This window comes from Melospiza georgiana, chromosome 1 (genome assembly GCF_028018845.1).
Source record: "Melospiza georgiana isolate bMelGeo1 chromosome 1, bMelGeo1.pri, whole genome shotgun sequence".
Taxonomy (NCBI): domain Eukaryota; kingdom Metazoa; phylum Chordata; class Aves; order Passeriformes; family Passerellidae; genus Melospiza; species Melospiza georgiana.
The window spans coordinates 34,524,253-34,552,134 of NC_080430.1; the positions used below are offsets into that span (position 1 = coordinate 34,524,253).

At 39.2% G+C, this 27,882-nt stretch overlaps 1 protein-coding gene across 1 annotated transcript in view; it reads right to left on the reverse strand.

Annotated features, from left to right (window-relative positions):
• Positions 1-11,426: 11,426 nt before the first annotated feature.
• HIBADH (3-hydroxyisobutyrate dehydrogenase) overlaps positions 11,427-27,882 on the reverse strand; it is an 85,689-nt gene continuing 69,233 nt past the window's right edge. Inside the window, exons 6-8 of the mRNA XM_058040644.1 lie at positions 27,285-27,361; positions 20,181-20,337; positions 11,427-12,415 (exon numbers count right to left, since the gene is read on the reverse strand). Of these exons, the coding sequence (XP_057896627.1) occupies positions 12,257-12,415; positions 20,181-20,337; positions 27,285-27,361 (393 nt within the window). The 3' untranslated portion in view covers positions 11,427-12,256. The remainder of the gene's footprint in view (positions 12,416-20,180; positions 20,338-27,284; positions 27,362-27,882) is intronic.

Genomic DNA, 27,882 nt, shown 5'->3' on the forward strand with positions numbered 1-27,882 from the left:
AGCTTTATTTTAGAAAGGATATTTTAGTCTTTCATTGAGGCCCTGGAGATGTGTACAGTTGTGAAGCGGTCCCTTTGTGGGCAGAATGCTACAGTGAAGCCACAGGTTTCTAACCTCACCGTGACACAGAGGAGCACAAAGCCATCTCATTGAAGACCAGCGTGCTTGGATGTCTGTGGGAAACACCTTGGCAGAGGATGTGCAGAGAACCAAGAGCTTGGTCCCTCTTCCTCCCAAGAGAAGCCCTTGGGAATTATGCTAATGTGTAGTTTTGTACATGACAAAAAATATTCTGAAAATGATCTAACAAAGAGCCAGGAAGATGATGAAGAGACAGGAGCATCACTTCAGTGAGGAAAGGCTGAGCAAGCTGGCTCAGCCTGGAGTGGGGCTAAGTGAGGATCTTATAAATGTACACAAGTACCTGAAGTGAGGGTGCAAAGAGGATGGGGCTTCTTGGCTTTTTTCAGTGGTGCCCAGTGACAGGACCAGAGGCAAGGTCACAAACTGAAACACAGGAGGCTCTGTTTGAAATCAGGAAACATTTTTACTGATAACTGGCACAGGTTTCCCAGGAGATGGAGTCTCTACCCATGCAGATATTCAAAAGCAATCTGACATGGTCCTGGGCAACTTGCTGTAGATGATCTAGCTGAGGAGGGGGGTTGGACCAGATAACCTAACCTAACCAGATAACCTTACCAGATGTCCTTTTCAACCAGAGGCTGGACCAGGTTACCTAACCAGAGGTTCCTTTAAACCTCAGCCATCCTAGGATTCTGTGATTCTTCACACACCTGAAGCCACAGGGATGACAAACAGTTATTGAGCTATGGCTGCAGCTTTCAACACTGGGTGGACCTTGTTTATCATGTGACCTATGAAAATGTTATATAGCCCACGTTCCTAATTCTGAAACCCCACTTCCAGATATCTAATATTTGGCTACTTTTCATCAACAAATTTGTTGATATTAACTTTCAAGTCCAGACAATTTTCCCCATTTTGAGAGAACCTGTCATACACTAATATAAATTGGGAGTCAGCTTCACTCTTCATATGCAAAATTATTTGATTAAATGATACAATTTGATCTTTATAAAACACCTGACACTTTTTTAAACTTGAAGAACCACACTTAAATTAAATTGTGCCCCCCAAAAATTAATATGGGAAAAAAAAGTCACTGAAATATATGGTAAAATTTCCATTGACTTCAGAGGCACTCAGAGTTTTTTACTTGCTTAAGGTAGATCACATCCACATGGCACAACTCAAGAAGGAAATAAAAATGTGTGCATGCATCAAAAATATCTGTTACAGTGATGAACAGTGATGAACATGCCTAATGCTTTCATAATTTTTCCCACAGAGGTAAGGAAGTCCAAAAGAAGCAGAATTACTTTCAATATAGTGTATTTTTTAGTAAATACTTTTGTAATAGTCTTTAGGTACAGTACAATTTGTTAGGCTTTATGATATGCAGTAAATTAATAAGGCCTACAAACTGATTTTTACTACTTTATATAGAAATATCCCAGCCATCTTAATGCAATTGAGCAACTGTAAATTACTGTTAACAACTTCATGAAAGAGAAGGAAGTGAAAAAGTCACCTCCACATTGATGACTGTTTCCTATTCTTCCTTTGTGGTTTCTGGAAAGAAAAGCTTTCAAATAAAAGAAATAAATGAAATAAGGCGGAGAATAATGTGTTGGAAACCCTGTGTTACTACTAGGGCTACCAAGGACTTTGTAGCTCATGATCAAAGGAATTCCTTACAACTAGCAGGATTGTCAGTCTTTATGTTGTTAAAATACATTTTTCATGAATGCAAATGTATTTTGAAAACTTTTAAAATCCAGGGTCATAAAAACAATCCCCCACAGAGAACAGTTTTAAAATCAAGTTAGTGTATCTTGTTTCCACAATAATAACCTGGCTAGCTCCATAAGAATACAAAGCTGAGTGTTGCCACTCAGAAAAACAATTGTTGAGGCCGGTATCAGAATGCTTCCCAGACTGAGCATTTAAAAAATGCAAAATATAGTCACAGACATGACATTTCACCCAACAGAAGATACATTTCCATGTGGATCTCACTTTAGATGACATAAAGGGAATCCCTGCAGAAGCCCATAAATGAGCTTGGGTATAAAATCAATGTCAGTAAAAAGGATCAGCTCCACATTGCTAAGAGACTCAGGCTTGCAATCTTACATTGATCTGGTGAGGCACAGATACTTCTCAAATGTTAAAATAATAAACTCAGGTTTACAGCATCAGTGAAAAATCACATCTGCTGAAAGGATGTACAGGATCTGCCTACCCCAGCAGCACAGTAGGAGAAAATCTGGAAAACTACACAGTTGTTTTTGAGGAGCCAGTGCTTACAGTCTAAGTGTTCTACATCTGGAGCTTTTCCCCAGACCAGCTGCAGTCTGGTCTGGTGCTCAGAAGGCCCATGAGCAGTCACAGTGTCTGAGACAGACCTGGAGCACCATCCTGCTCTTTCGCCTCATTTGAGAGAAAACCCACTCATGTACTCTGGGATCCCTCGGCAATGTGCATGCAAGGATGGGAAACGGGTATGGGCAGAAAATATGCTGTAAAGCAGGACCCTGCTCTGGACCACACCACTGCTTTAGACACAGCCTTAGACACCGGTATTGATGCAGCTGCTTTTGAAGGAGAGGTGAGAGGACACTTGATGCTAATTTAGTCGAAAAGCCAATTGAGGGAGCAGGAGTAAGATACAAGATGTGAAAACAAGAGTGAATGTCGTGACATAAAATCCAACCTCCTTAATGACTCGAAGAGTGATTTGGGAATCACTCTTCAGACTGACTGTACAGCCTTAATAACACCTCTGTGAGCATTAAAGGTTGCAAAGCTACAAGAGAAATAAGGCGCAGTTCAAATGGAGCAGGAGAGCCATGGGAGACAACCCACACTACTTAACAAGGAAAAAGAAAGGAAAACTAGCTAGGGTGGATTCATATGCTGCCTTTAGGGATGAGAATGATGGATCTTTGTGGACGGTGTTTTGGGACAAAGAAATGCACGTTCAGATGTGATGGAATAAATGAGGGGATGACCACATGACAGAGTGGATATGGGAGGAGGCAGGTGAAAGACACATTTTACAGACTGTGATCTGGAGGCAACAATTAAAGAAAATTGTCAGAGAGGGAGAATGGAGAATCAGCAGCAAGAACATGAACAGAAAGGTGGGGTTTTTTACCCACTAAAACGGCAGGCATTTCTTTGTCTGCCTTAGAGAAGACATGAAGCAGTATGAGCAGATTGAGGCATCTAGGAAGTGGCTGAAGACAGGTAACAGTTTCAGAAAGTTCAGAAAAACACAAGTACAGTTGGATTTGTGGGACACCTGATGCGTGAAGCCATGTGGGTCCCTGAGCCCACTGCTCCCCTGCTTGGACACAGGTGGCTGACAGGGGGTGAAGGGAAGGTGGCAGTAGCTGCAGATCTCCGGGGTGAGGATGTCTCACAATTTGTCCCTTCAGGTTCCACTCTTTGCCCTTAGCCATACTCAGCACTCAGGACATCAGAAAAGCCAGGCCTACAGTGATTTGCAATGGATATTGAATAGATATGGTCTAAAGTGGCTAGAGACAAAATAATTTTCTGCCAGCTATTTATATCCTTAAGCATAAGGTTTTACTACACCTTTTGGATAGCTAACTATTTTACCTTTAAAATAATTCCAAGAATTCGGCACACTGGTTCCCAAGAAGAGAGCAAAGAATTCCAAAAGGTGTTTTACATGCTGTGAAGTTGCAGGTTCTTTCCTTTGTTCTAAATTTACTAGTAATTAATTTCCTCTAGCAATCCCATATTTGAATCTTGGCACTATAAAACGGAGGGGCTGAACACAAGCCTTCAAAGGCAGACGGTTGATGGGCTAATGCAGAGTGGCCTGTAATAATTCCGATTTTATTTTTTGAGGAAGTCATTGGGTAATGTTCTTATCATATTCTACATGAAAAACTAGCATCTGGCTGATGAAATAAATGATGAAAACCAAACTACAGGGAGGAATTTGTAACTATATTTAGCTTGTGAAAATAGTTTAGCTTGTGAAAGTAGTTTCCTCAGTCCAGTCTTTCACCCTGCATTTTCAGGCACAAAGGCACAAACCTGAGTTTACTTTCCAAGCAAAAGGGGACACAAAACGGAAATAATGTAATCAGTGAAAAAACAGATCCATAACATTTTTCATTTTTACTAGGGCAAGGCAGAACTACACAATTTACTTTCCTGCGTCCAATGCCAGAATTCTGTTTTAAAACACACGCACCTACATTATGTCCTTATTTGTAGACCTGTCACCCCAAAGTTTGTGAGATCATTAATAAAGAATCTAGTCTATAATTTTTTAGACCTTTCCAGGTGCAGCAGGTTTGCACTGAAACTGCTTACAGTTGGTTTCAGGAATACTGTGCAGTTTTCTTCCCACTTTTGATATATGTGTCTCCCCATTAGAAAAAAGTCGCAGTCTCACTGCTTTTTTGATTCAGAGAAAAGCAAACTGCTGGTCAGGCTGAACTCAACTTCTCAAGCTGAGAAGTAACACATTTTAAAATGCAAAAGGCTCTGAAGTTACTAGTAGCTTTTCTATACTCTAGGGTGAATCTCACCATCTGCTGCATTTGTGGCTGAGACTGACCTCCCTTTGTATCAGACAAAAGTAATTGTGGGGATCAAATGAACTTTAAACAGGGAAAAATGTGAGTGACAAATCTGCAGGCTGCACACAATCTCTGCACACAGACCAACAAGCATAGACAAGGCATTTATTTTTATTCAAAGGTGATGAGAATTTTACAGCCTAGCGAAATCCTCTGGAGTGAAAACTTCAGTTCTGGGATCCTTCTCTGCAGAGAAAAACTTCTACTTCCTAGTCCTTTCCCATGTACACTCTATCCAGCCACCAGTGGGAGAGAGAAGTAACTGTTCTCCAAACTTTCAACTAGCAGCTATTTTTTTAATTCCCACAGCTGTTCACTAGACAGGCTGAGCAAGCACACCAAACTGCCAGTCACCACTTGCCTATTAGCATCCATGCAGAGGAACAGTGCTATTTCCAAATCAGGATCCTTCTCACAAAGCAATTTTCTGCTGAGATTTCTAACTAAAAGGAAACCAGTAGCTTTCCTGCAAGTAAATAGCTTATTAAGGCTGGAAGTAGGGTTTGTGTGCAAAGACTGTCCTATGCAAATCGGAGCTGATGAGCACTTAACTAATCTGTTTACAGACCAGAGCTGCTGGGCAGGCCTCAGCGATTTTCTATCAAAGCAAAGAACCATTCTTTATGGGCATCTGGTTGTCCCTGAATTGGTAGTTTAAGCATATACCCTTGCTTCAAAGAAAGATCAAAGGATTTATTACTTCTAAATGAGTGCATTATTTCCACTTACTACTTTCTTGTTTGCAATGTGTTATTAACAGCACCATGGCAGGGTTACCTTAAGACTTGAGTTTCTCACAGATCCCTGAATGTGACTTTAGATGTTATATGTAGCCTATAATACACAGGCTGTTACACAGATGGAGAAGGAAGTAAAATACTAGCAAACAGATTAGCGCATCCATGTGCAGGAAACTGATTTAAAAAAATCCTACAAAGCAAACTAGCTATATTTTAACAAAAAAAAAAAAGAGGCTTTTTTGTTTTTACTGCAAATTTAAACAACGAATTTCTGTCAAAGTGACAGCCATAGGTCAGTGGACAGAGCCAGTTTTGGCTCCTCTTCATTTGAAAAGAAACCCACATCACTCCTGCTCTCACAAAAAAAGCTGAGATACCACAGTCACAGAGTAGAACAACGATCAGTTCAATGAACAAATTCCTATTACCCCATAAATGCCTGCCACCGCCATCCTTTTGGCTTACTGTTTATGGCTTCATTTACTTATTAAGTCTGGAAGAAACAAGGGAGACACATTCATTATGTGCTTTCTGGCACTATTGGGAGCACATGGAGTGCAAGTTAAGACCTAGCATCTTATTTGTAGGCATACTGAAGGCCTACAGTCAGCTCAGGCACAGAACTGGAAAAGGAATTTTTGGGAAGAGGTGCAGAAGTAGATTCCAGGCAGCCAGGGCCGAGGCAGACAAAGCTGCCAAAACTAGAGCCACAAGTGGCCCCAGGGAGAGTTTGGAGAGGCTGGTGTGATGTTTATAGCTCAGAGAGCAGAGCTGGGTGGTGTGATGCGGGACAGGAACTGCATTCTGCAGGCTGTGACTTTAGTGGCAGTATCTACAGAGGTCTGCAGACTCACTGTCTCCATCTTTATCATGGTGCCGGAGGGAGCAGATTGCGGCCCCCTTATCTGCTTTACAAGGAACCACCTTCCCCTGACAGACCCAGTGGGTCACACAGCACAAGATGCTGCTTACTTCTCCTCTTTTAGAAAACACAGACTCTGCTTGCATCCATATAAATGAACACAGTTTATGTACCCAGGGACAAGCAGAGGAAAAGTCATAGCAATAGGAGGTGCGGACAGGATCCAATGGCTTTCCAGTGAGAGTAACGTGTTGGCATCAGGTCCTGTAACCTACCACTCTCCATTTGCTTAGTGGTGTTTTTCTCCCTGTCTCCTGACAAGGACCAGAAATTGCTTTTTCTTGAGCATAATTAGCAAATGAACACAGTCAAATCCAGGAAAAAGCTCCAAACAACTGACATACTGAGGGCTCTTAGTGCCCTGCAATGAATAGGTTCAAATAAAGTAGAACTTGTATGAAAACCTTGAAAGTAGAAATGAAGAAGAACCCAAGCACATCTTAAATCCCAGTGCTGAAGCTTCAGCTTTAGTCACCAGAGTGTGACTGATGTCAGTCTTTTTTGTGGACTGCAGTGTGACTGCTGTCTGACACAATTACACAACATCAAGGGGACTTTAGGTATTGTACAAGCAGAGAATGAGTAACAGGGCACAGACTGCCAGAAGGATGCTGTAAAACAGGCAACAGCTACAAGACCCAATGGATTAACCTACTAAATATTGGTCGTTGAAAACTTCCAGGTTTTCAGGAAAATAACAAGACTGAAAAGCAAAAATGGCCCATTGTTACTAGCCACAAACTAGACAGTTTAGGTACTGGAAACAGCACTGCTGGCCCAGTATTTACCCAGGAAAGCCTTTGGGGTTAGGGAGATGCAGATATACAAACCAGCCACCTTACAGGTATGCCTGCATCCAGTGGTTACAGCCCAGTTAATGCTGTTACATCAGCTGGAAGGAGACTCAGAGCAAAGCAAGCAGCTCAGAGAATTAAAGAAAATGTATTCTTTAAGTTACTTCCCTACCGCTGCTGGTGCTCTAAGCTGCCTGCATATTTTCTCATCATGCTCTCAAACTGGAGATGGACAGCAGCAATACTTGATTTTGGCCAAATAAAACTTACACCTGGCCACATTTAAAGCCTACAAATTTTGTCTTACTTGTCTGGTTTCTCCTTTGAATTTCAACAAGTCAAAATTACAACTAATTTATTTTCTAAAAATGCTGTAGGGACTGAAATGCATTCTAACAACATTTGCATTTCTTTCCAGAGTAGCTGTATTTTAGGTACAGGCAAATATCTTTTTATGAGTTAGATTTCAGTCAGTTTTGGCCAGTGTTCCAAGTCTTTTTGAAATCAATGAACTTCATAAAACATATGTTAGAACATTTATTATCTCCATATACAGCATTTACTCTAACAAACCAAACTCTGTCATCACTAATCGAGGCTCAGTAAAACTAGATGAAGAAACAGACGGAGTTATTTCTTACTTCAAATGAAAATCCAGACCTCTTAGGGTCAAGGTCAAAAGGAAGAGCTAGGTGAAAATGCAGAAAGAGCCAGACGGCTTTTAATTATACAGAAGTTGTTACGAGACATTTAGTACTTTAGAAAGGTTTATCCACCTGTTCCAATTTACCCCAAGTGCTCACAATCCATGATGAATTCCAAAGCCAAAAAAAATCACTGCCATATGGATGCCTAGCTCTATGTCACATATCTATTGAACACACCAGCCATAAAAATATTAATTTTTTGTCCATCCAAGAAAACTTTGTAACCTTTGCTATTATTCTTATTGGAAAAATTTAATGTGTAACTGTGCCAGCAGGCTGGACAGGTTGTGACAAAGCATATATAGAAAGCAACAGATCTTGAAAATACCAGCAGCCTTCAAGGATCACACATTCATTAAGGTGTTGCACAGAATGAAAATACATTCTTGCTACTGAAAGCGTGAGCTTTTCATAAGCAGCATTTAATCTAACTTGTAGATGCTGAACTAAAGTTCAACAAAAAACAAAAGTAGTGCAGAGTACTCTAATGCCACATTGCGTCACTGAATCAAGGAAACACAACAGAAGTTTCCAAACTGCTTCAAAGTTTCCACAGCTTACTAGCCAGTCTTATAAAGGCAGACAATATTCTCAACTTGTCTTGAGGAAAGCTGAGATTCTCCTTCACTCTTTATTTCAAGGAGAAAATCCTGATGATGTGAAAACAAATCAAAAGCAACAGGTATCACTGCTGATTAAGTTAGTACCCTCAGACTTGTGCCTGGATAGATTTGATCTTACAAATCAAGCTGGCAGACTAAAAGAAAGACATTTACTGCATAAATACAGTAACCTTTGTATAATGGCAGACTTTCTCTGCCTGCTTCAGTCTTGCAGTTCTGTAAGCCATTTGATAAAAACTCCTAGTGGCAGAGCTCAAAGATGCAAACAGCTGAAAAGACAGGTAGCTCTGTGCTCATGCAGGCAGAGACAGCAGCTATTTTGTGCTCCTCAGTATCTTTCTCTCATCCAGTGTGGGACAAGGATCGGATGGAGACTGGCTATACATACCTCAGTGGCTTGTGCTGGATCCTTCCTCCCACAGCCACAACCCCATCTTCTCATAATCCTAATGCCAGTTATGTGGAACAACCCCAGCCAGAGAGATGTGCTTGAGCTGCTCCAAAGATGCATCTTGGACACATTTGCAGTGTAATCATGTGGGCATTCAACACACACTGTGAAATTTTGGCAGTATTGAATTAAATGGCCAAAATCCCATTGATTAAAGCAGAGCCAGACTTTCACATATAATATTTTTACTTGGTCAGAACACCTCCTCCTTCTCCTGAGGCTTGTAAGAGCCATAAATAAGGTTAAAGCAATATAGTACTCAGAGGTTTTAAGAGAAGGCCTCCTCTGTTTAACAATCACCAAAAATAGTTGCTTAAGATGGGTTATACTGAATCATAAATGAGAGAAGGCTGCTGAAGACTTTTCAAAATAAAAAAACATCACTACTTTTATTGGTTGTCAATGTTTTCTTATTAGTCAGTAAATGCATTTGATATAGGTGAGTTTCCAAAGTAAGCATGATGGGAGGGCTAGTTTGAGATTCAAACTAAAAAGAAGTCACTTCAAGTTTCCCTTTGAGACATTTACAAGATATGCCATTAATTTCATGTACCCAATTTGTGTGTATGTACTGGATGGCAATTAGTGTAGAAATTCAACCAGTTTTACCATCTTTCTGTCCAACTCAACACATTACAGTTTTCAAAACCTGTCTCTGACAGTGACAAAAATCGTTTTGGTATTTGCCTAATTTTCACAGAGACAGAATCATATCTCAAGCAAAAGATACATTACAAACACATACACATGCAGAGTAGCCATAGGTAGCAGGTTCTATCATCACTATACATATACAGTCATAAAATATTCTCCTGCAAAATTAGTAAAAAAAAAAAAAAGTGCTCTAATATAAATAATGTTACTGGCTTCAGGTATTGGACATCATTGACGTTTTCAAGGCACTTTCTATAACAACATTTATATAAGAAGTTGCTTCTGACTTTGCCAAACTAACTGCTTGTTCTAAAACTTTATGTGCTGGCTGTCTGCCCTGAAGCTGGGGTTTTGGCTTTTTTTTCCTTTTGTTTGTTTGTTTTTAATTTCAGCCACAATTCTCCTCCAAGAAGGAGACCACGGAACACTTTCTTGGTTTGCTAAAATGGCATTCTGGCAGACTTTCCTTCAACTTGAGCACCCCGTCCTTTGGAGTGAGAATTAAAAATTAGATGAGAGATTATGAGGGAGGAGAAAAGAACACCAGCAAGCTTAAGCTATAAGCCTTAGAGAGGAACATAAAAATAACAATGAGGGTTCCACATATTTAATAGAAGCTTTATGATTTCAGAGGCTAAAAACTTCAAAAACTCTCTCACTGAGCATATTCTCTTCCCTCATGACTCCCAACAATTTTATGTGCATGTAATGTCTTCAGAAAATAAATGATCATGCTTCCTGCAAGCCCAGGCCCACAGGTAAACCCAGGGTTTTAGCAAACACCTTCATAGCAAATGCAGCCACAGGCTGGGGTGGACAGCAGAAGGAAGTCTCCCATAAGTGCTGTGATGCCAGACAGATCTGCAAGCCAAACACAGAGGATAAAAACTGAACACTCCTACAATTCCTTACCGCATCCATTACAAAATGTCCAAATGCAAAAGGATCCCACTGTCAAAAACAACCTTCACTACTTGACCCCAAAGTCATAAAAAGACTAGATCTACCCTTTTAATGTGAGGCAGGAGTCCTGTAGGAAATAAATGTAGTATGGGATCCTGTTAGCAAAGATCAAACCACACACCTGCAACTGTGGTGCCATGTTGCACCTGAGTGGCTGTTTGTGCCACAGCTAGTTTTGTGTCTAATTCCTAAATGAAGGCAATCCTGTAGAAACAATACTGTTAACAAAAGAGAGACGAACCATTTTTTAAAAGTACAATTGCTCTCAGTAGTTCTATACTCATATATACAATAATGAATCCCAAATCCTTGAATCACCTGGAATGTCAAACAGTTTTCAAAGAAAGCTGAAAAGAGAAGAGATCAACTGTTACTGTTTAATAGCTTTTGCATGATGTTACTAATTTGTTGGAAGAGAGTGTCCAAGTTGTCTGATTATTGACAGAATTGAGCTAATTCAAGCACACAATTTTGATAACCTAATGTGCATCTATAAAAGGATCCATCACACAACCAAAACGGGAATGTAGATGCATAATTGACCATTAAGCATAGAGTTTGAATGTGAGCAGTTCTAGTACCATCAGCATGGGTATTTATAAAGCCAAATATGTACCTGTACTTTGGCAAGACCAATGGGAAATGAATGGTTAGGGTAATATGTATGCAAATACATTTGCATATAATATATATTTGTCTGCATTTCACAACAAGAGCTTTTGAAAGGCTTAGGTTTGCAAGATGATCTGATAATCTGTAGAAAACCCAGCAAATTAGAAAAAAAGACCACTTAGAGTAAGTTTTGGTTAATACTGCATGTACAAGACTCAAACAAAAAGCAAATAATTGTGCAGCAAGCATTTACCAGTATAGATTTTATTTCTTTTCAAAATAATGGGGTTTGTTAAGATTTAAAATACTTTAGTAATTACCTAAAACAAATGTACACTTTATTAGAACTTCTGGTAAGTGCTGATCTTGAGTTCTGAAAATGTGTGACAGAATACAAGAAAATATAAAACTGGGTTAGCAAAATACAGTAACGGAGCTTTACAAGAGAGACACACATTCTATATTATTTGGCTTAAGTCTATCAGGTAAACATGGTGTAACAGCTTTCCACTTAAAACATGTGCCTATAAACTTCATCTGCAATCTAAATCCCAGGAAAAATTAACTTCTGATCAACTCAAGGCTACTAGGTCCAAAACAAAAAAAAAATCCATCTCAAGATGTGTTTTGTCATTGAACATATATTCCCTTTTTCCATAAGGTATTAATTTTAAATTTTAATAGATCACTATATATGATAAAATTGCAATAAAACATTCTCTTATTTTTCATGATTCAACTAAATCTGTAGCCATAACGTAAGTTATTTTATATGAGAACAATTAAGTGTTTCATAAAAAAAATATTTATTTATTGCATCTAGTGAAAAAAACTTTGATGGTTCTTAAAAAAAAAAAAAAAAAGGACTTGCTGTGGGCTAATTGCCAAACAATCCCCCTTCCCTGCAGCTTGCCTTTTCAAGAATTTTAAAGAAACTCTGCAGTTCTTTGTGGTCTGGACAGCCAAAGATGATTAATCTGTATGGAAGCAGGATGCTTGATTAAATCCACAAACTTCCAAATGAGCTATAAGGATAAAAAAATGTGGTTTGTTATTGTGTCCATTTCCAAAGGACAGCTCACAAGCTTTCCTCCTCACGTAAAAACTGGAACACAGCTGAGAAGTCTTTCATGGCATAGCCTTTGGCACACATCATCCTGTAGATCTGATGTGCCTGGGAGCCCAAAGGAACTGGTGTCTTCGTGTTGGTGGCAGAAATCTGGGCCAAGCCAAGATCCTGTGGGGGGCAAGAAGAGGGAGGAAGAGGGCAGAGAGGAAGAATGGAGGAAAAGAAAAAGAGAAAAAGTCAGGGGAGAAACAACAAGGACATAAACAGCCATGTACATATCATAGGTTATTTGGCTTCCACTGTAACAAGAATTCTACTGCCAGCTAGTACAATACTCCGGCCTTAAGATATCAGACCTGGAGGAAGCAGGTCTTTTCTAGTTTTTATTTTTTAAAACAGTAATTCAATGTTGTTCAACATAAAAACCTCAAACTTTACCAGTCAGGCACAGGAGGAGAACAGGAGGAATTTTAAGATTCTAGATCTTTATATACCCTGGTAGCAAGACTCAGAATCTTCTTCCCCAGAGAGTATGTCATCTCAAGTAAGAAAATCTCCCTGGCTATTCACTGAAGCATTTCACATAGATTCTAAGAGTATAATTCAGTTCTTTTGGCAAGAGGAAATTTTTATTACTATAAACAGGTTACGAATCAGGCAGAAGAAATTTCAAGAACAAGAAAATGGAAGGCACTTAGCAAATATACATTTACTATAATTTAAATGGTTAATATCAAAATGAGACTCATAGGTCACTTAGTGAATATAACTGGTTTGTTGCCTAATTGGAAGGATGTATTATAGAATTGCTTAGGGCGCAGTCCTGGGTCTGCTGTAACTCAAAATTCTTCTTGAATGACTTTTTCTTTAATGATTTTCTTTAATAGAGGCACATAGAGAAGAGTTCCATTGTGTTTTTAAATACTGTATTTGGGTCAACAAGAGGGAGGGAAGGTTCAAAGAGGACAAATTTGAAATGTGTCCTCCTTGGTCAACTACGGTTATAATCTGAAACAAATAGGGCAGAACCCAAAGGTGAATACCAGGTACTATGACTAACCATAGCTAGCCAGAAATAGTCAGCTGCCAGCTAGGCTGTAGCTTGAACTCTAAGCTGAATCAGACATGAAACAACCCAAAGACAGAAGCACTAACAAGGGCCTGGATATATATTAAAAATCTCTTGACTAAGTAGGTAGGAAAGTAATGCCTGCACTGAAGGCTGCCTTTAAGATCTTGTTAATCAATGTTTGGGGTCTATATTTCAAATAAGTTGCAAAAGAACCTCTCAAATATTGCTAGTAAATGCCTGTATTTCCTATCCATTCAGGACTATGGTGGTTTATAGAATCTGCTGTGTGGTTGATTTTCTTCCTGTTTTTCAGTGGTTTGGTTTGGAAAGGACCTTAAAGATCATCTAATTTCAAGTCCCCAGCCTTGGGAAGGGACATCTTCTACCTGACCAGGCTGCTCCAAGCTCTATCTAACCTGGCCTTGAACACTTCCAGGGATGCGGCATCCACAGCTTCTCTGGGCAACCTGTGCCAGTGGCTCACCAGCCTCACAGTAAAGAATTCCTTCCTAGCATCTAATCTCAATCTACCCTTTTTCAGTTTGAAGCTATTAGCCCTTATCCTGTCACTACATTTCCAAAAGTCACACTCCATATCTCTTGTAGGCTTCCTATAATTCTTGGAAGGTGCTATAAGGTCTTCCCAGAGCCTTCTCTTTTCCAAGACGAACAACCTCAACTCTCTCAGCCTTTCTTCATAGGAGAGATGACCCAGCCCTCTGACAATCTTCACCACTCTCCTCTGCACTCAGTCAGCAGGTCCATGGCCTTCTTATGTTGGGGCCCCCAGAGCAGGACACAGCACTCCACATGGGGTCTCACTATAGCAGAGCAGAGGGCGAGAATCGCCTCCTTAGACCTGATGGCCACATTGTTTTTGATGCATCTCATGATGTGACTGGATTTCTGGGCTACAAACACACATTGCCAGGTCACACTGAGCTTCTGGTCCACCCATACCCCCCCCAAGTCTTTCTCCCCAGGGCTGCTCTCAATCCATTCCTTGCCCAATCTGTATTTGTGCTTGGGATTGCCCCAACCCAAGTGCAACACCTTGCACTTGGCCTTGTTGAAATTAATGGGATTTGCAAGGGCCCACCTCTCACACTTCACAAAGTCTTTGAGTATCTCCACCTTCTCCAAATTCTGGGCAATCAAGTCCTAACTCTATATAAGTCCTGTATCTATAGAGGCTTTTCTTGCTGTTCTTGAAGTATCTGGTCAGGTTTAATTTTATGAGGGCTTCAGCTTTCCTAACCTGATTCCCGGCTGCTTGGAAAATTTGTCTGTATTCTTCCCAGCCTACCTGTCCTTGTTGCCAACCTCTGAAGGCTTTCTTTTTGTGACTGAATTTGTCCAGTAACTCGTTCATCAGCACAGACCTCCTGATGGTTTTGCCTGACTTCCTCCTTGTTGGGATGCATTGTTCCTGAGCCTGGAGGAGGTGATCCTGGAATATTAACCTGCTCTCTTGTGCCCCTCTTTCCTTCAGGGCCTTATCATGGTACTGTACTGTGCAGATTCTTGCAGAGGCTGAAGCTGGCTCTCCTGAAGTCCACGAGCTAGTCGTGTACCTTCCTTGCTGCCCTAAGGACCTCAAACTACACTGCTTCATGATCACTGCAGCCAAGGCTGCTCTTGAGATTCACATTTCCCACCAGCCCCTCCTTGCTGATGTGAACAAGGCCCAACATAACAACCTCTCCTTATTGGCTCCTCTGTCTTTGGAGAAGGAGGTCCTTACCAACACATTCCAAAAACTTCCTGGATTGCTTATGCTTTGCTGTGCTGCCCCTCCAGCAGATATCAGTGTGGTTGAAGTCCCTCCTGAGGACCAAGGCTTGTGGATGTGAGATAGATCCTGTTTGTCTATATTTGTCTCATTTGCTCAGTCTTCAGATCTGATAGGCTGTAGAAGGTCCCTACTATAATGTCACCTGTCCCTACTCTCCTGTTAACCCTGACCCATAAACTCTCAGTCAACTCCTCCTCTATCCCCAGGCAAAGCTCCATGCACTCCACCTGGTCACTGACATAGAGCCTGAATCCTTCCACTCCAACACCCCTGTCAGAGGAGTCATCCCTCCATGTCTCTGTGATGCCAGTAAGATCACAGCCTTGCAGGTATGCACACACAGCATTTGCACAGAGTCATTTAAACCGGCCCCTGATTAAGCCAAACTTACTGGCTGGAATGGCTGTAATTCTTTTGTGCTGTTCTTCGCGTGCTCTCCTGCTGGACCTGCAATTCACCTCCAGGCTCTGGACAGCTATTGCTGTCCTGGCATCAAAATGGCAGGAGTGGGATAAATGCAGGTTACCCCTCCCCAGATAACTCTAGCTTAAAGCTTTCTTCACCACAGCTCTGCAAGCCTGCAAGGAAAGATGCTCTTCCCCTACTCTGACAGATGGTTCCCATCCTTGATACAGAAGAACTGAAAGACTGTAGTACTGCTGAGAGCACCTTTGACTTCCCAGGGATGACTTACAAGACAGGTCTTTACTTTCTGTGTGTCTGGATTTGAATTAGCACAAGGAAATTCAAGATCTTACTCTACTCTCTAAATGTCACTTCGATCTGTAAATCGGCTCTATAAAGGTCATTCTGATACAAATCAGAATTATAGTTACTTTTCCTATTACCCTCAAATGACTTCAAGCTCTAGGAAAATGGGAAAAACATACATATCAGATGTCACAGAATCCAAAATAGTTTTCATCTACATCAGGGCAGATCATTTCTTCTCTGTGAAAAAGACTGATGAGCTGACAAAGCCAGGAACACTTACTTTAACCTGCATACAGTAAGATATTTCATGATATATATAAGCCCTCTTTGCGAAATCTGTACCCATTTTATTCATTTTATTCAAGAAAGCTTAACTAATGTAATGGAATATTAGAATGGCAGAGTCATCTAATTCCAACCTAGTGAAAGTACTTGGTATTGGTAGTGGCGACTGATCTATTTCTCTCTGAAGGGACATTCACAGAAACCATTCCTGAAAATTTTGAATGGACTGTTAGCACAAATACAATTTCATAGATGTTCTGGTTTTGGCAATGGACAAGGTTAATTTTTTGCAGCAGCTGTGAGGGGGTGGAGCCTGGCACCATGTGGGCATGGCCAAGACTTCAATGTTATTTGGTACCATCCTTTGCCATTGCTGGGATGTGCAAAGGAACTTTCTCGGGCTTCACTGAAAAAAGGATGTTCCTTTCTGGTTGAAGAAAAGTGTGGTGGGTGGCTCTGTCCACCATTGCTTTTCATTGTCCTGGGCTTGGTGAACACTTTGCATTTAAATAATCCTCTCTTTTGTTATTAGTATGTTGCTGTTACTGTTTGTGTTCTTATATCATGGCTGCTTCCCATAAATAGTTCTTTTCTCAACCCATGATCTCTGCCTCTTGTGTCTCTGGCTAGAGGGGCAGGGGAGCAGCTCACAGGGTTTTTTTGTGGGAATACTAAACTGGGGGATAGCGTTCCTAAACCAAGGCAATAAAGAAGCTCTGTTCACTTCAGTACAGAAAGTGTGACTCCAAGATGGTTGAAGCATTCAATAACATTTGAATAATCAAATGGACAAGGACTCCTGACTGAAATGCAGGAAAGTTGTTTTGCTTTTTTAAAACTCCATTCTATCAATTAGAGCTTTGAAGGAAAAAAACACAAGAAAATGTAAGTAAAGCTTATCTTTAGCTTCAGATGATGAAGTATTTCGCACCTTTTCAGTTGAGGCTGGAGATTCCTCAAGTGAAATAGTACAAAACAGCTTGGAAAGAAATTTCCCTTTGCCGACTTATTTGGAAAAGTAAAAATGAGAGCACAGTTTATGGCTTCTCTTATACTCTTTGGAACTGACAACATCTTCCAGATGTCTCAGTGCACTGAATATTCTAACACTTTTCCTCAGCTTAGAATAGGGAAACAGATTCTCTTTCAGAATTTGTTTCCACTTTAGAATTACCTGGTTCCTTGCATTTATTTTGCAGTTGATGTAAATGAAACTGCCATTTGGAATAAAGCTCAAAGGCTGCCTTGACATGACTCAAGAGGAGTATGATATAAATCTAGCTCTTCTCAGGATCCAAAGTTGACATTTAATTAGCAACTGTGCTGTAAATGAAAGATGGAACTTCTGGCCTGCCAATGCTTTGGAAACAAACATGGAGTGGTAAACTAAACTAGATTTTTTTAAAATGCAAAATCTTTAGAGCAGGTTTCACAGTAAATTGACTAAATTATATGTTTCAGTATCACATTTCAAGACCAAAGAGCTTCTCAGAAGTGTCTGGCAAACTTTTCTGACCCAAACACTTAAAGTTCCTCTGGCTCTGTTTGAGAGATTTTGATGACAAAATATTTTTAAGAAAGCCTTTGACTTCTACCATCTCTGATATGTGAGCAGGAGCTTGAAGTTTAGTAACAGTGTTTAGTGACTGTTACTGAGGCACTCCTAGTTATTTTCACTGTGGAATATTTTCTCCTCAGGGTTTCACCTACCTCTTTCTCCTTTGAATACATTCTTTTTTATTTCTTAAGTGGCAAAATCGTGCTCTGCATTTCCCTTAAAAAAAAGTCCCCACCTCAAACAATTCACAAACTGCATAGTATGTCACGCATCAGGATGAAATGGATAGCAGCAAAATTCTTTCTACAAACTAAAAGGTAGTGTCTTAGAAGGGGTCACCATTGCACCAAAGAATAGCCTGAACATGATCAGCTGTCTTGGCTACTTATTCAAGAAATCTTCCATCTGTATAGAAAAACAGAGCATAGTTCAAGAGGCATGAGAGGAATTTAATGCCTTTCCTTCTTACTGAGGATTCCAGCCTAAAGAAGGCTGCAGGACTGTCAGGAGAGGCAAGTCAGAAGAGGTGAACAGCAATTACAAATCTCTCTGAGGAGCTCTCTCTTGGTTATCATTGATGCTTTATAACCAAAAGCTGGCAGTTTCAACAGGCACAAACCAGGCTGCTATTCCTTCAATTAAAGAAAGATCTTTCAGGGCATTCTTCCAGGGGAGATGAAGATTGAAGGAAAAAAACCAACCCTTTACAAAGAAACTTAAAAGGGAGGGAAGAAAATGTGTGCCCCTATAGCATTTACACTATGAGGCTATTCTGGACAAGATTGAGATCTATCAGTCATGAGAACAGAGATCGCAGCATGAAACATGGCACAACAGGCAGAACAGATTCTGAAAACAGCACACAACATGGCAACAAGCTTTGAGGCAGGGCCAAGATCAGATTGCTTATCTCTAATTGCCTGGCAAACTCCAAGTAATTACCTAATGCTTTTTATAAGTCTGTAATTTAAACAACACTTTATTGTCCCCGATGTTCAATGACATGCACACAATGTAAAAACTGCTACTTTTCAATATTTTAACACATTCTTCAAAGAAATGAAAGTTCCTGATCATTGTTCCATAAACATAAAATGTAGCAGCCATTGAGGGGTTGTGAGCCATGCAGCATTAGCAAAGCTTTTTGGTGCTACCACATGCAGAACACTCTGGGCCTACTCTGAAGAGAAGTTGGATAATTTAATTGAGCAAATGCACCAATTGTCCTAAATCAACTGCAAAATGACATGAACAGTATCAATAAGAGCTCCAGCACTTTGGAGATTTGCATGGTAATATCTGAGTTCACCAGCTTTGAGAATGATGTTTTCGTTTTAAGTGCTACATTTCCACCTACATGGAAGAGCCGAAAATGGACAGAATGCCTAACTGGTTGGGAGCACTCAATAAAATGGCATGCATAAAACCTATCCTGTATGAACCCAAATGCCTCCCTCAGGACAGTATCTCCATGAAATGGATATTCAGTGCAGATTTATTTCATGCACTTAGATGAGACATCTCTTCCAGAGCTGATTTTATAATTTACCTTAGGCAATCATTGTTCTCAGTGAAGAAGCAGTTCAAGAGTCACAGTTCTGTATCTCCTTCTTCCAGCTGTGTGTCCTATCAGTGGGATGCAGAGCTCTGACCTCCTTGCTCTTTGGCCTCTAAAAGCTTTGCTTTCCTGACCACAGAGTGACTCAGGACAGTGCTTTTCTTGGAAAAGCCAAGAGCATGGCAGTAAGTGCATTCTCCTGGGATGGGATACCAGTAGGTCTTCAAATTCCTACTGTTGAGAAGGACCTAAACCCCAGATCTCCCACTTTGCGGACAAGCAATTTAGATTACTATGTAATTACTCATGAGAAGCCCTTCTTCTGTCACCAGCTAAGACAATTCAGGAGAGCTCACAGAATGGTGCAGAAACCTGCAGGAGATCAGTCTGTGGTGGCGTGGGTTGCTTTCTGCATTCCAGATGGCCTTAGGCAGAAGGACATGCACACAAGCAATTGGCTCTGCAAGGAAGGGCTTGCTAGAGATGCCCAGGAGCACAGTTAAAGGTATCTGGAAGAGAGTGGACCCAAAATCTGAGATGCTTATGCTACTATCAGCACCTAATTAAGTCACTTGGATTTCCAGTGCTCTCTCTTGAATTCTCTCTTGAACTTAGGCTCCTAAATTCTAGAGCAGTCATGCAAGAGGCACCTAAATGGCTTGCTCACTATATTCACAGGTCCATTGGGACTCCTTTATTAAGGCAGAACTCAGAAAGATCATGCAGATAATCTCACTGAGTGGCTCAGCAGTAATAGTGGCTAGAAAAAAGCTGGAGACTAAGGAAAAGCCCGGTAAATAACTCATTAATTCAGAGCTACAGGAAGAGCTCAGTTCCCCTCTATTCAGGCCTATATATTATCCTGTTATCACAAATTTTCACTGAGAAGACCGTTTGCTAGAAGCCCAGAAAGAAGCAATTGCACATACTTGACATGCAAGTGCTATGTACCTTAGCCATGAGTGTTGTTCCAAAGCCACCTTGATAATTGTTGGCTGAGGGTACTCCTTCCATCACTCCAGGAACAGGGTTGTATGTATCGCTTGACCAACAGCGACCTGAGCTCATATTTAGGATTTTGGCCAGCAGCTTTGGGTCAAGGCCTAATCTGTCAAAGGTCAAAGAAGAGAAGTGTTAATGTCAAAACGCACAAGACATGGGTGACTTGTTTTATATCTTAGGACCCTACTATCATTCCTCTCCCTTTATTATAAGTCATGAAAAATGACAGAGTATTGATATTGGGGGCAGGGATGCCATATCTTAAATTAAAGAGCATCAATCCGCCATTTAAGCAGTAGGTTTTCAAAGCTCTTTTCCTTTTGCACTAAGAAAATCCTCTTCACCTAGCAATTTTGAAAGTGCAAGCAAATTAAAGGTCCTTTGAGAACAATAGTTACCTTGTATTTCAATTACTGACAGGCATTCCCTGTTCTGCTACCTACTAGGTCACATACTTGCTCTTCATATAAAAATATTCTCTGAATGAAGCCAAAAATTCACAAGCAAGTGTGGCAACATGAAAATGGTTGTGCAATGCGTTTATATGTGAACACTAGTGCATTTCTGAAGTAAACACGATACCGCAATTGATTCTGCTCTAATAATGTGAATAAAAATGCTGCACTTAACAAAAAAACTTTACCGCCACATACAGCTGTGCATTCTTGTCTTTGCTATTATTAAATCTTCATTATATGCTCCTGCTTATGAGGCAAGTCTGCATTTCACTGTGACACATGTTACCTATTCGCAAACATATATTATAGTTCTGGGTCAGCTGCTGATAAGGTTACTGATCCTGATAAAACAAAGCTTGTCCAAGTAGAAACGTCATTTGTTCTACCATGGAGAGGATGGCATAAACTGCTGCTCAGTGCAGACCCTGAAAATTCTTCAATATTTTACAAAATTAACCCTCTTATTGATTCCCGTTTATGCTGATAATAAGTTGCAAGTGTAATTTTACATCAATTGCATTAATACCAAGGACAAGCAGCAGCCATTTATCAGGCACTGTACAAATGTTCAGCTACACACAGGACAAAAGAGAAAGCAAGGGAACTATCTCCAGTGACAATTCAAGATGAGAGAAGGTCATTTTAAAAGGGATATATCACAACCTTCCACAAAGTTTATTTAAATAAATTTCAATGTTTTTTATGTTAGCTCTCACATCACAGACTTTTGCAGATTCCCCACAGACTAACAGTGCTTCCAGACACAGTAGCACTCAAAGTTTTAATTTGTAGAAGAGAAAAGCTCATTACCAGTGGAACAGTTGCTAAAATGCATGTCTATCTATTCCAGTAGGCATTCTGGATTTGAAAAACTACATTTAACATAGTAAAAACCCTACAGCATGGCTCCTACTCCTATAGTGGCACTGTGTCCTGCAAGTCTGCCTTCCTAAGGCTAAGCTAGATAATTTTCTGTATTTCAGACAGCTTTTTAGCAGTACTGCTGTGCACTTTTATTTATGATTTGCTACAGCAGCCCCTGGTATTCAATGGAAAGTCTCCGCTGGCCTAAAAGGGATCAAGCTTTATGCTCTTCCCCATTTTTTTTCCAACCCTCTGATTCAACTGAATGCTTATAATGATAATTTATTTAAAAATACAAACTGTGTTTTCCAGCACTAATATGTTTTCACAGTATTTTATTGTGCATAGTGCATCAAAGTCCTCACCATAAAAGCCTTCATCAAGAGCCACTCCAAATAATGGCTTTAATTGTTTTAATCAAAAAAACCCACACTGGGAGCATGCAAAGCCTGAGCTTTCAAATACACAGAGGTTGTTTTTTTTTCCCTCAAACAAATCTCTTGACTTGTCTGTTTCTTTATCATTGTTACACCCAGATCAGTATTTTTACCAATGTAGTGCCTGCTTGTGCTATATCCAACTGCATGGAGAGGCCTGCAATTACAGCTGTGAGGATACTGCAAGACAGAGAGCTTATTATTTCAAAACACATAAAACCCTCCCAAAGAATGCTCTTTTTACAGTGTTCCAACTACCTCTCTGTGAAAATATACTTTAAAAGATATGCATGCATTATACAGATATGTAAAATACTGTCTTGCACTAGATCTGACATATTTTTGCTCTGGGAAAAGAAAAAGGAAGATAGTGTCAGTTTGTATCCCTGCTTCTTCAAAATTCATAGCTCTTAAACACCATGCAGCTTCTCTTCAGGAGACCTGAATCTATTTTTTTTTTCTCCTTTGCAGCAAGTGTATCATTAATAAGAGCAAGTTAGAAGTGCTTTGCATTTCATCTTTCTGAAGATTCATCCACTGGTGCATATATAACTGACAGTTAAAATTAGACATATATTAAAATCAGTTACTGAAGAAGTCCTCTGTCTTCCACTGTGCCCAAAGCTTGTAATGGTCTGAAACCAGCCAGAATATACAGTAATTGTCATTCAGCAAGAGTCTATCCTCGGAAGTCATGCTTCAGTGGAGAAGACTGAGTTTCCATTTGAAATCAACAAATTAATCCAAGACAGGTATCTGAAAGGGCAAGTTTAATAGGAAGCAGCTACTGGGCTCTCAACCATGATAAAATGTTATTGCTGTTTCCCTGTAAATTGGCTGGGAACATACGATACTCTCTGCATAAGAGCTCCACTGCTGTTCAGGAGATATACTGCTCAAGCTATCAAAATGATGACAGTCTGCCAGTCCCCATAACAACTTGCCATTGGACATGGCAAGAGCTTGTGCATGTGTGTGTGAATTTACAATTACCAAAATGTTCTTCTCTCTTATAAGCAGAAAGGAAGCCCATGTATTAACTTTACTTATAATAGAACAAAAACAATTTCTCCCTCAAATCAATGCTTCTTCAATAACATTCCTAATGAAGTGAACAGCAAAAACTAAGCAATAGATGCACACACTAAAAAAAAAAAAGATCAAAATAGGATCCCTTCATGCCACAGCTCAAAACTCAAGTTTTGCTGAGCTCTAATAAAGCTTCAGCCTGAATTTTTCATATACTCCTCCAAAAGCTCAGTCTGAAGGGATACAGAAATTAAAATAGTGTCTCACAAGAAAGATCCATCCTGTCTCATTTTAAGGTGTAACAACTGAGTAGCTGAACTCGAGAGTTTCCCATCTCAAGGTGCCTTGGGTAAACACTGTATAAAGGTGCAAATATTCAAGAAGAACCTTGCAACCCGTCTACCACAGTTAAAGATTACTTTGCCATTGGTATTTTAAACAAGGTACGTGCTCTCCAATGCCATTACTAACCTTCATGAGACTTAGCTATAGTCCCATGCCAAAGACAGCAGAACCACACCTTGGAGTTCTTTTTCAAGGTACTCTTTCTAAATTTTGCAGTGGGGATGTGTCCAGGGCTAATTATTCCTCAGCCTGTTGGACATGCTCCTTTCTACTCTGTCAACTCTCATTTCTGCTCATGTCTTACATCCATAGCTCAGGGGTGCTCACAGAAACCAGACCTAGAGACTGAGACCACATTTAAACTTAGCATGAGAATAAAAATTCTTTTACTGTCTTTTCACTCTATCTATCTAAAAAAACCAGGTGGGCGCAAATCCATGGAGTAAAATTGCTTAGGAAGGAGCTGTATTTGCAGCTTTTGGTATAAATTGGGTGGCACTGCAGTCCCTCCTCATAGAGATGATTTTTCTCTGCTATTGATAGTACAAATTCATTGTACAGAGAGGTTATTGCCATAGAGCCCTTACTGCTCTCCTGGTCCCTTTCATCCCAACCATATTAAGCAACCTTGTCCTGTCTTGTGTCACCACATAAGCCCTTCCTTGAGTCTTTGCAGGCAGTTTCTGATGGGACCGCAAACTGTCTGTCAGGCAGCAACTTCCATCTGACCTAAACACAAACCAGCCATCAGCAATATTTCATTTCTGAGTTTTATTTTGCTAGTATTAGAAATTGTTTTACTGGAGCTCAGGGCTCAGCAGAACAAAGTTACTGGCACTGAGATGATCAGCAAAATGAAAAAGAAAAATGTTTTCTGACTGTGGACAGTATCACTTCACGTTTGCACTTCTGATTTGTGCCGTTTACATGTACTTTGTGTGTCAGTTTGACACAGCAAGTCAGTATTTTGCAATATGCACACTACTTGTAAAACTGCACAGCAAAATGTGCTCAAGATTTTTATACTGACAAGTTGCATTAACATGCTACAAAGAAAAGAAAATATAAATGACAATGTGAATTCATTTCCGCAACGTTTGCCACACCTTTTAACTTTTAATGGTAATATTCATAAATCATCAGGAAAGTAATGGAAAAACTGAACATAACACGCATTTCATTGGTCAGAACTATGGATAGGAATATTTTTAAAAAGTATTTATGCAATTTAATCCAAATAACTTCGAGAGAAAATGGATATCTTTATTAGTAAATAAAGATGATGTTCGAGTAAAGTAAGTGAAATATAAATGCAAAAGCACATGGCAATATGGCCTATTTTTCTGGGAGTTTATTGTGGAGTTTTTGTTCATAAATGTCAGTTTTCTTTCTTCCTCATCATATTTTATTTGCTACTTATGCTGAAGTTTGGAAAAATTCTCTAATTTCAAATAGAAAAGAAATAAAACAATAATTTAAAAATATGAAATTACTAAACCAGTGACTCTAACTACTTCAGAAAATGAAAATTTAGACTGCATGGTTTATGAAAACATTAGAGAAGAAGTGATATTAATAGAATTAATATCACACATCTTTGAAGACTTAAGTTTAGAGTATATATTAGAATTCATGGAAGGTGTTGTAATATGATCTTGTAGCTACATCTAGTTCTGACAGGAGTATTTTGAATAATTAATTATTCAAAGTCCCTAGAACTCAATGTAAATGATGCAGCAGATATACACAATGCATGACATAAAGACATTTTATATTCTATATGAAAGTTGAGAACACACCTAAGTTCCAAAATTCCTATTCTAAATTTTTAAATTTTCAGTATCCTTTACCATTATTAAGTCAAAGTCAAAGACTTTCTTCACCAAATATGCATCAATCTAATAAACCAGGTTCAGCTTCCTACTCTCTTCAGAGCAGGCAGCCACACTATCCTTTGAGCTACAGAGTAGAAAAAACTTCCTAAAATTATTAATATAGCAAAACTTCTAATAATTGGAATGACAACTGTAAACTTCTACATTAGAAATTTTTACACACTCCAAGTGGATAGCACTTATTCTAGTTATAAGCAGAAGTCATCTTCTCAAATTCTAAATCACACTAAATAAAATAAATGCAAGGATTCTAAATTACTTCTTAAGGCTTTAAATAACCACCTCTGTCATAAACTTCATGCAGTTTTTGACTAAAACTGCCCTTTCTATACTTTGTTTAAAATTAGCAGGTTTTTTCTACAATAAATATAGTTCCTCTTGATAACCTTAATTGTAAGGCAGGGAGGCTTACAGATTGTTACTTTTACATTGGACTTTTGCTCACAAATGATGAATACAGATTCAGCCAAAATTTAAACTGGAAAAGGAAAAAATTCTAAATACCTTCAAGCTACAATGACTGCAGACATCAACTTACTCTTCATAGGGCTTACAAGCCCCAGAATACCCCTCTTCCAAACCTCTTGATTTTATTTTAGTCATTCCTACAAATGTAGATAAAACTGTAACAAAAAATTAGTTGCATGTGCCTTATTAAGCAAATCATGACTTAAAGCAGAACTCAATGCAAGCTTTCTGGATAACACTGGATTTAAAAAGTTGTAAACAATGCTACTGGTTTTATTATGGCTTGGTGCAGACATGCTTCAGTATATTACAGACTCTCAATTTTAAAATGTAAATGGTACAGGATATTGATAAACCAATTAGCACTGATGCAAAGCAAATTCCTCTTTTATCTCAATTACAACATGACAACTTAATAGGTCAAGACAGTCTAACATCTGAGACAAGGGCAATTCAATAAAACAACTGCATCTTGATATGGTAATTAAGAGGAAATGTGAATCCATTACATTGTCCTGTGTATGTGTGCATATGTAGGTGGTGTTTTTTTAAATTTATTTAAGCATTTGATGCCCTCTTGCTGTTTTTATAGCGTATCAAATCCACATGAACACACTTGAGCCTAGCTGATAAGTACCTACAGTATCTGTAGTTTTAGCAGGCAAATTTTAAGGATGCAACTGTGCAGATAAATAATTCATGAAAAGCCCCTGAAAGATACACAATTGCAAGATAATCTCTTCAAACACAGGACTTCTCTGTCTATAAATTTGCAAATTATTTTGATTTGGCGACAAGAATTTATTAAGGTTCAAATACCTTGATCCTGAACGTGTACTTGCATGCACTCAATTGGAAAATAAAACAAAATGACAAAGACCCCAGCAGAATAAATACATCACAATTAAAAAATAAAAATAATTTTGCTCAAATATGATGTCACTTAAAAGTTAGATGTAGCACATCCTAGAAAAGAAATGGTAGCCAGCACTGGCAAGAGCGTAGTAGGAGTATACTGCAGCTTTCTGACAAACTAGGAGTTTTGGCAATTAGGACAAAGTGCTCTCATAAAGTCAAAGAAAGGTAGATGTTCTGTTTTATGCTTTCATCTTAGTTTGATATACACACTGTAGTAGAAGTTTCACTTTACAATTTAAGAAATAAAGCCAATGAGAGCCATATGTGAGTATAATATTCTGAATAGATTGTACATCAGTTTAGAATACAAACAAAAACTTACCTCTGTATCAGCTCTGGATGTTTATCATGAAAGACAAACATTATTGCAGGCTGCACTACATCAGAACAAATAAATAACTTCAGATGTAGAATGTAACAACCTATGCAGCCGATACAAAAGAATATTCCCACGATGAAAACGCCTCCTTTAGTTAAATAATCCCTTCAGCCTGTTCATGGCTTTGTAAGACAACTTCTGGCACAAGTTTACCTATTTCTTTTAATCATTGGTTCAGCAGAAGTCAACCATAATACATAAAAACTGTAATGGAAAAAACGTTTTTGAGGTGTTCAATCCACCACAAAAATCAAACCAACCTGATTCCAAGATTCATAGCCTCAGCAGTTCCAATCATACTGATGGCCAAGAGCATGTTGTTGCAGATCTTTGCAGCCTGAAAACATGCAAAACCATCAATTATTTTTATGCATTTTCACAGAACTAACATACAGGAATCCACTAGGCCCAGTACAATAGGATCAAGTATGTTCTGGCAGCTTTCTTCTAGAGTAAACACAGATCTGTGACAGCACAAAGTTAATGAAAGTTGCTCCATGGCTCCTTTACAGATTAAAAAATACCTTTTTTCTTAGTACTGTTCAGTTAGCATACATGCCATGTAGGAGCTCTTTGTTCTTCAGAACATCCAATAAATCTAAATTCAGATGAAACAAAATCAAAATGTCTTTTCCCTAAGAAGTATCATCTCAACAAGCCAGGATGGAGAAATGTCAGTCAGATTTTTATACTAAGTTACACAACATACTGGACAAAAGTTCCATGACATTATTTAGAAACACAAGGTTAGAGACAAACAAACAAGAATGAAGATATATTATCGAGCATTTAGTTCTTGAGTAAAAGAATAGGCATCAATAAATAAAAAGCCAGAAAAAGGAAAGACTGAGATAGCTA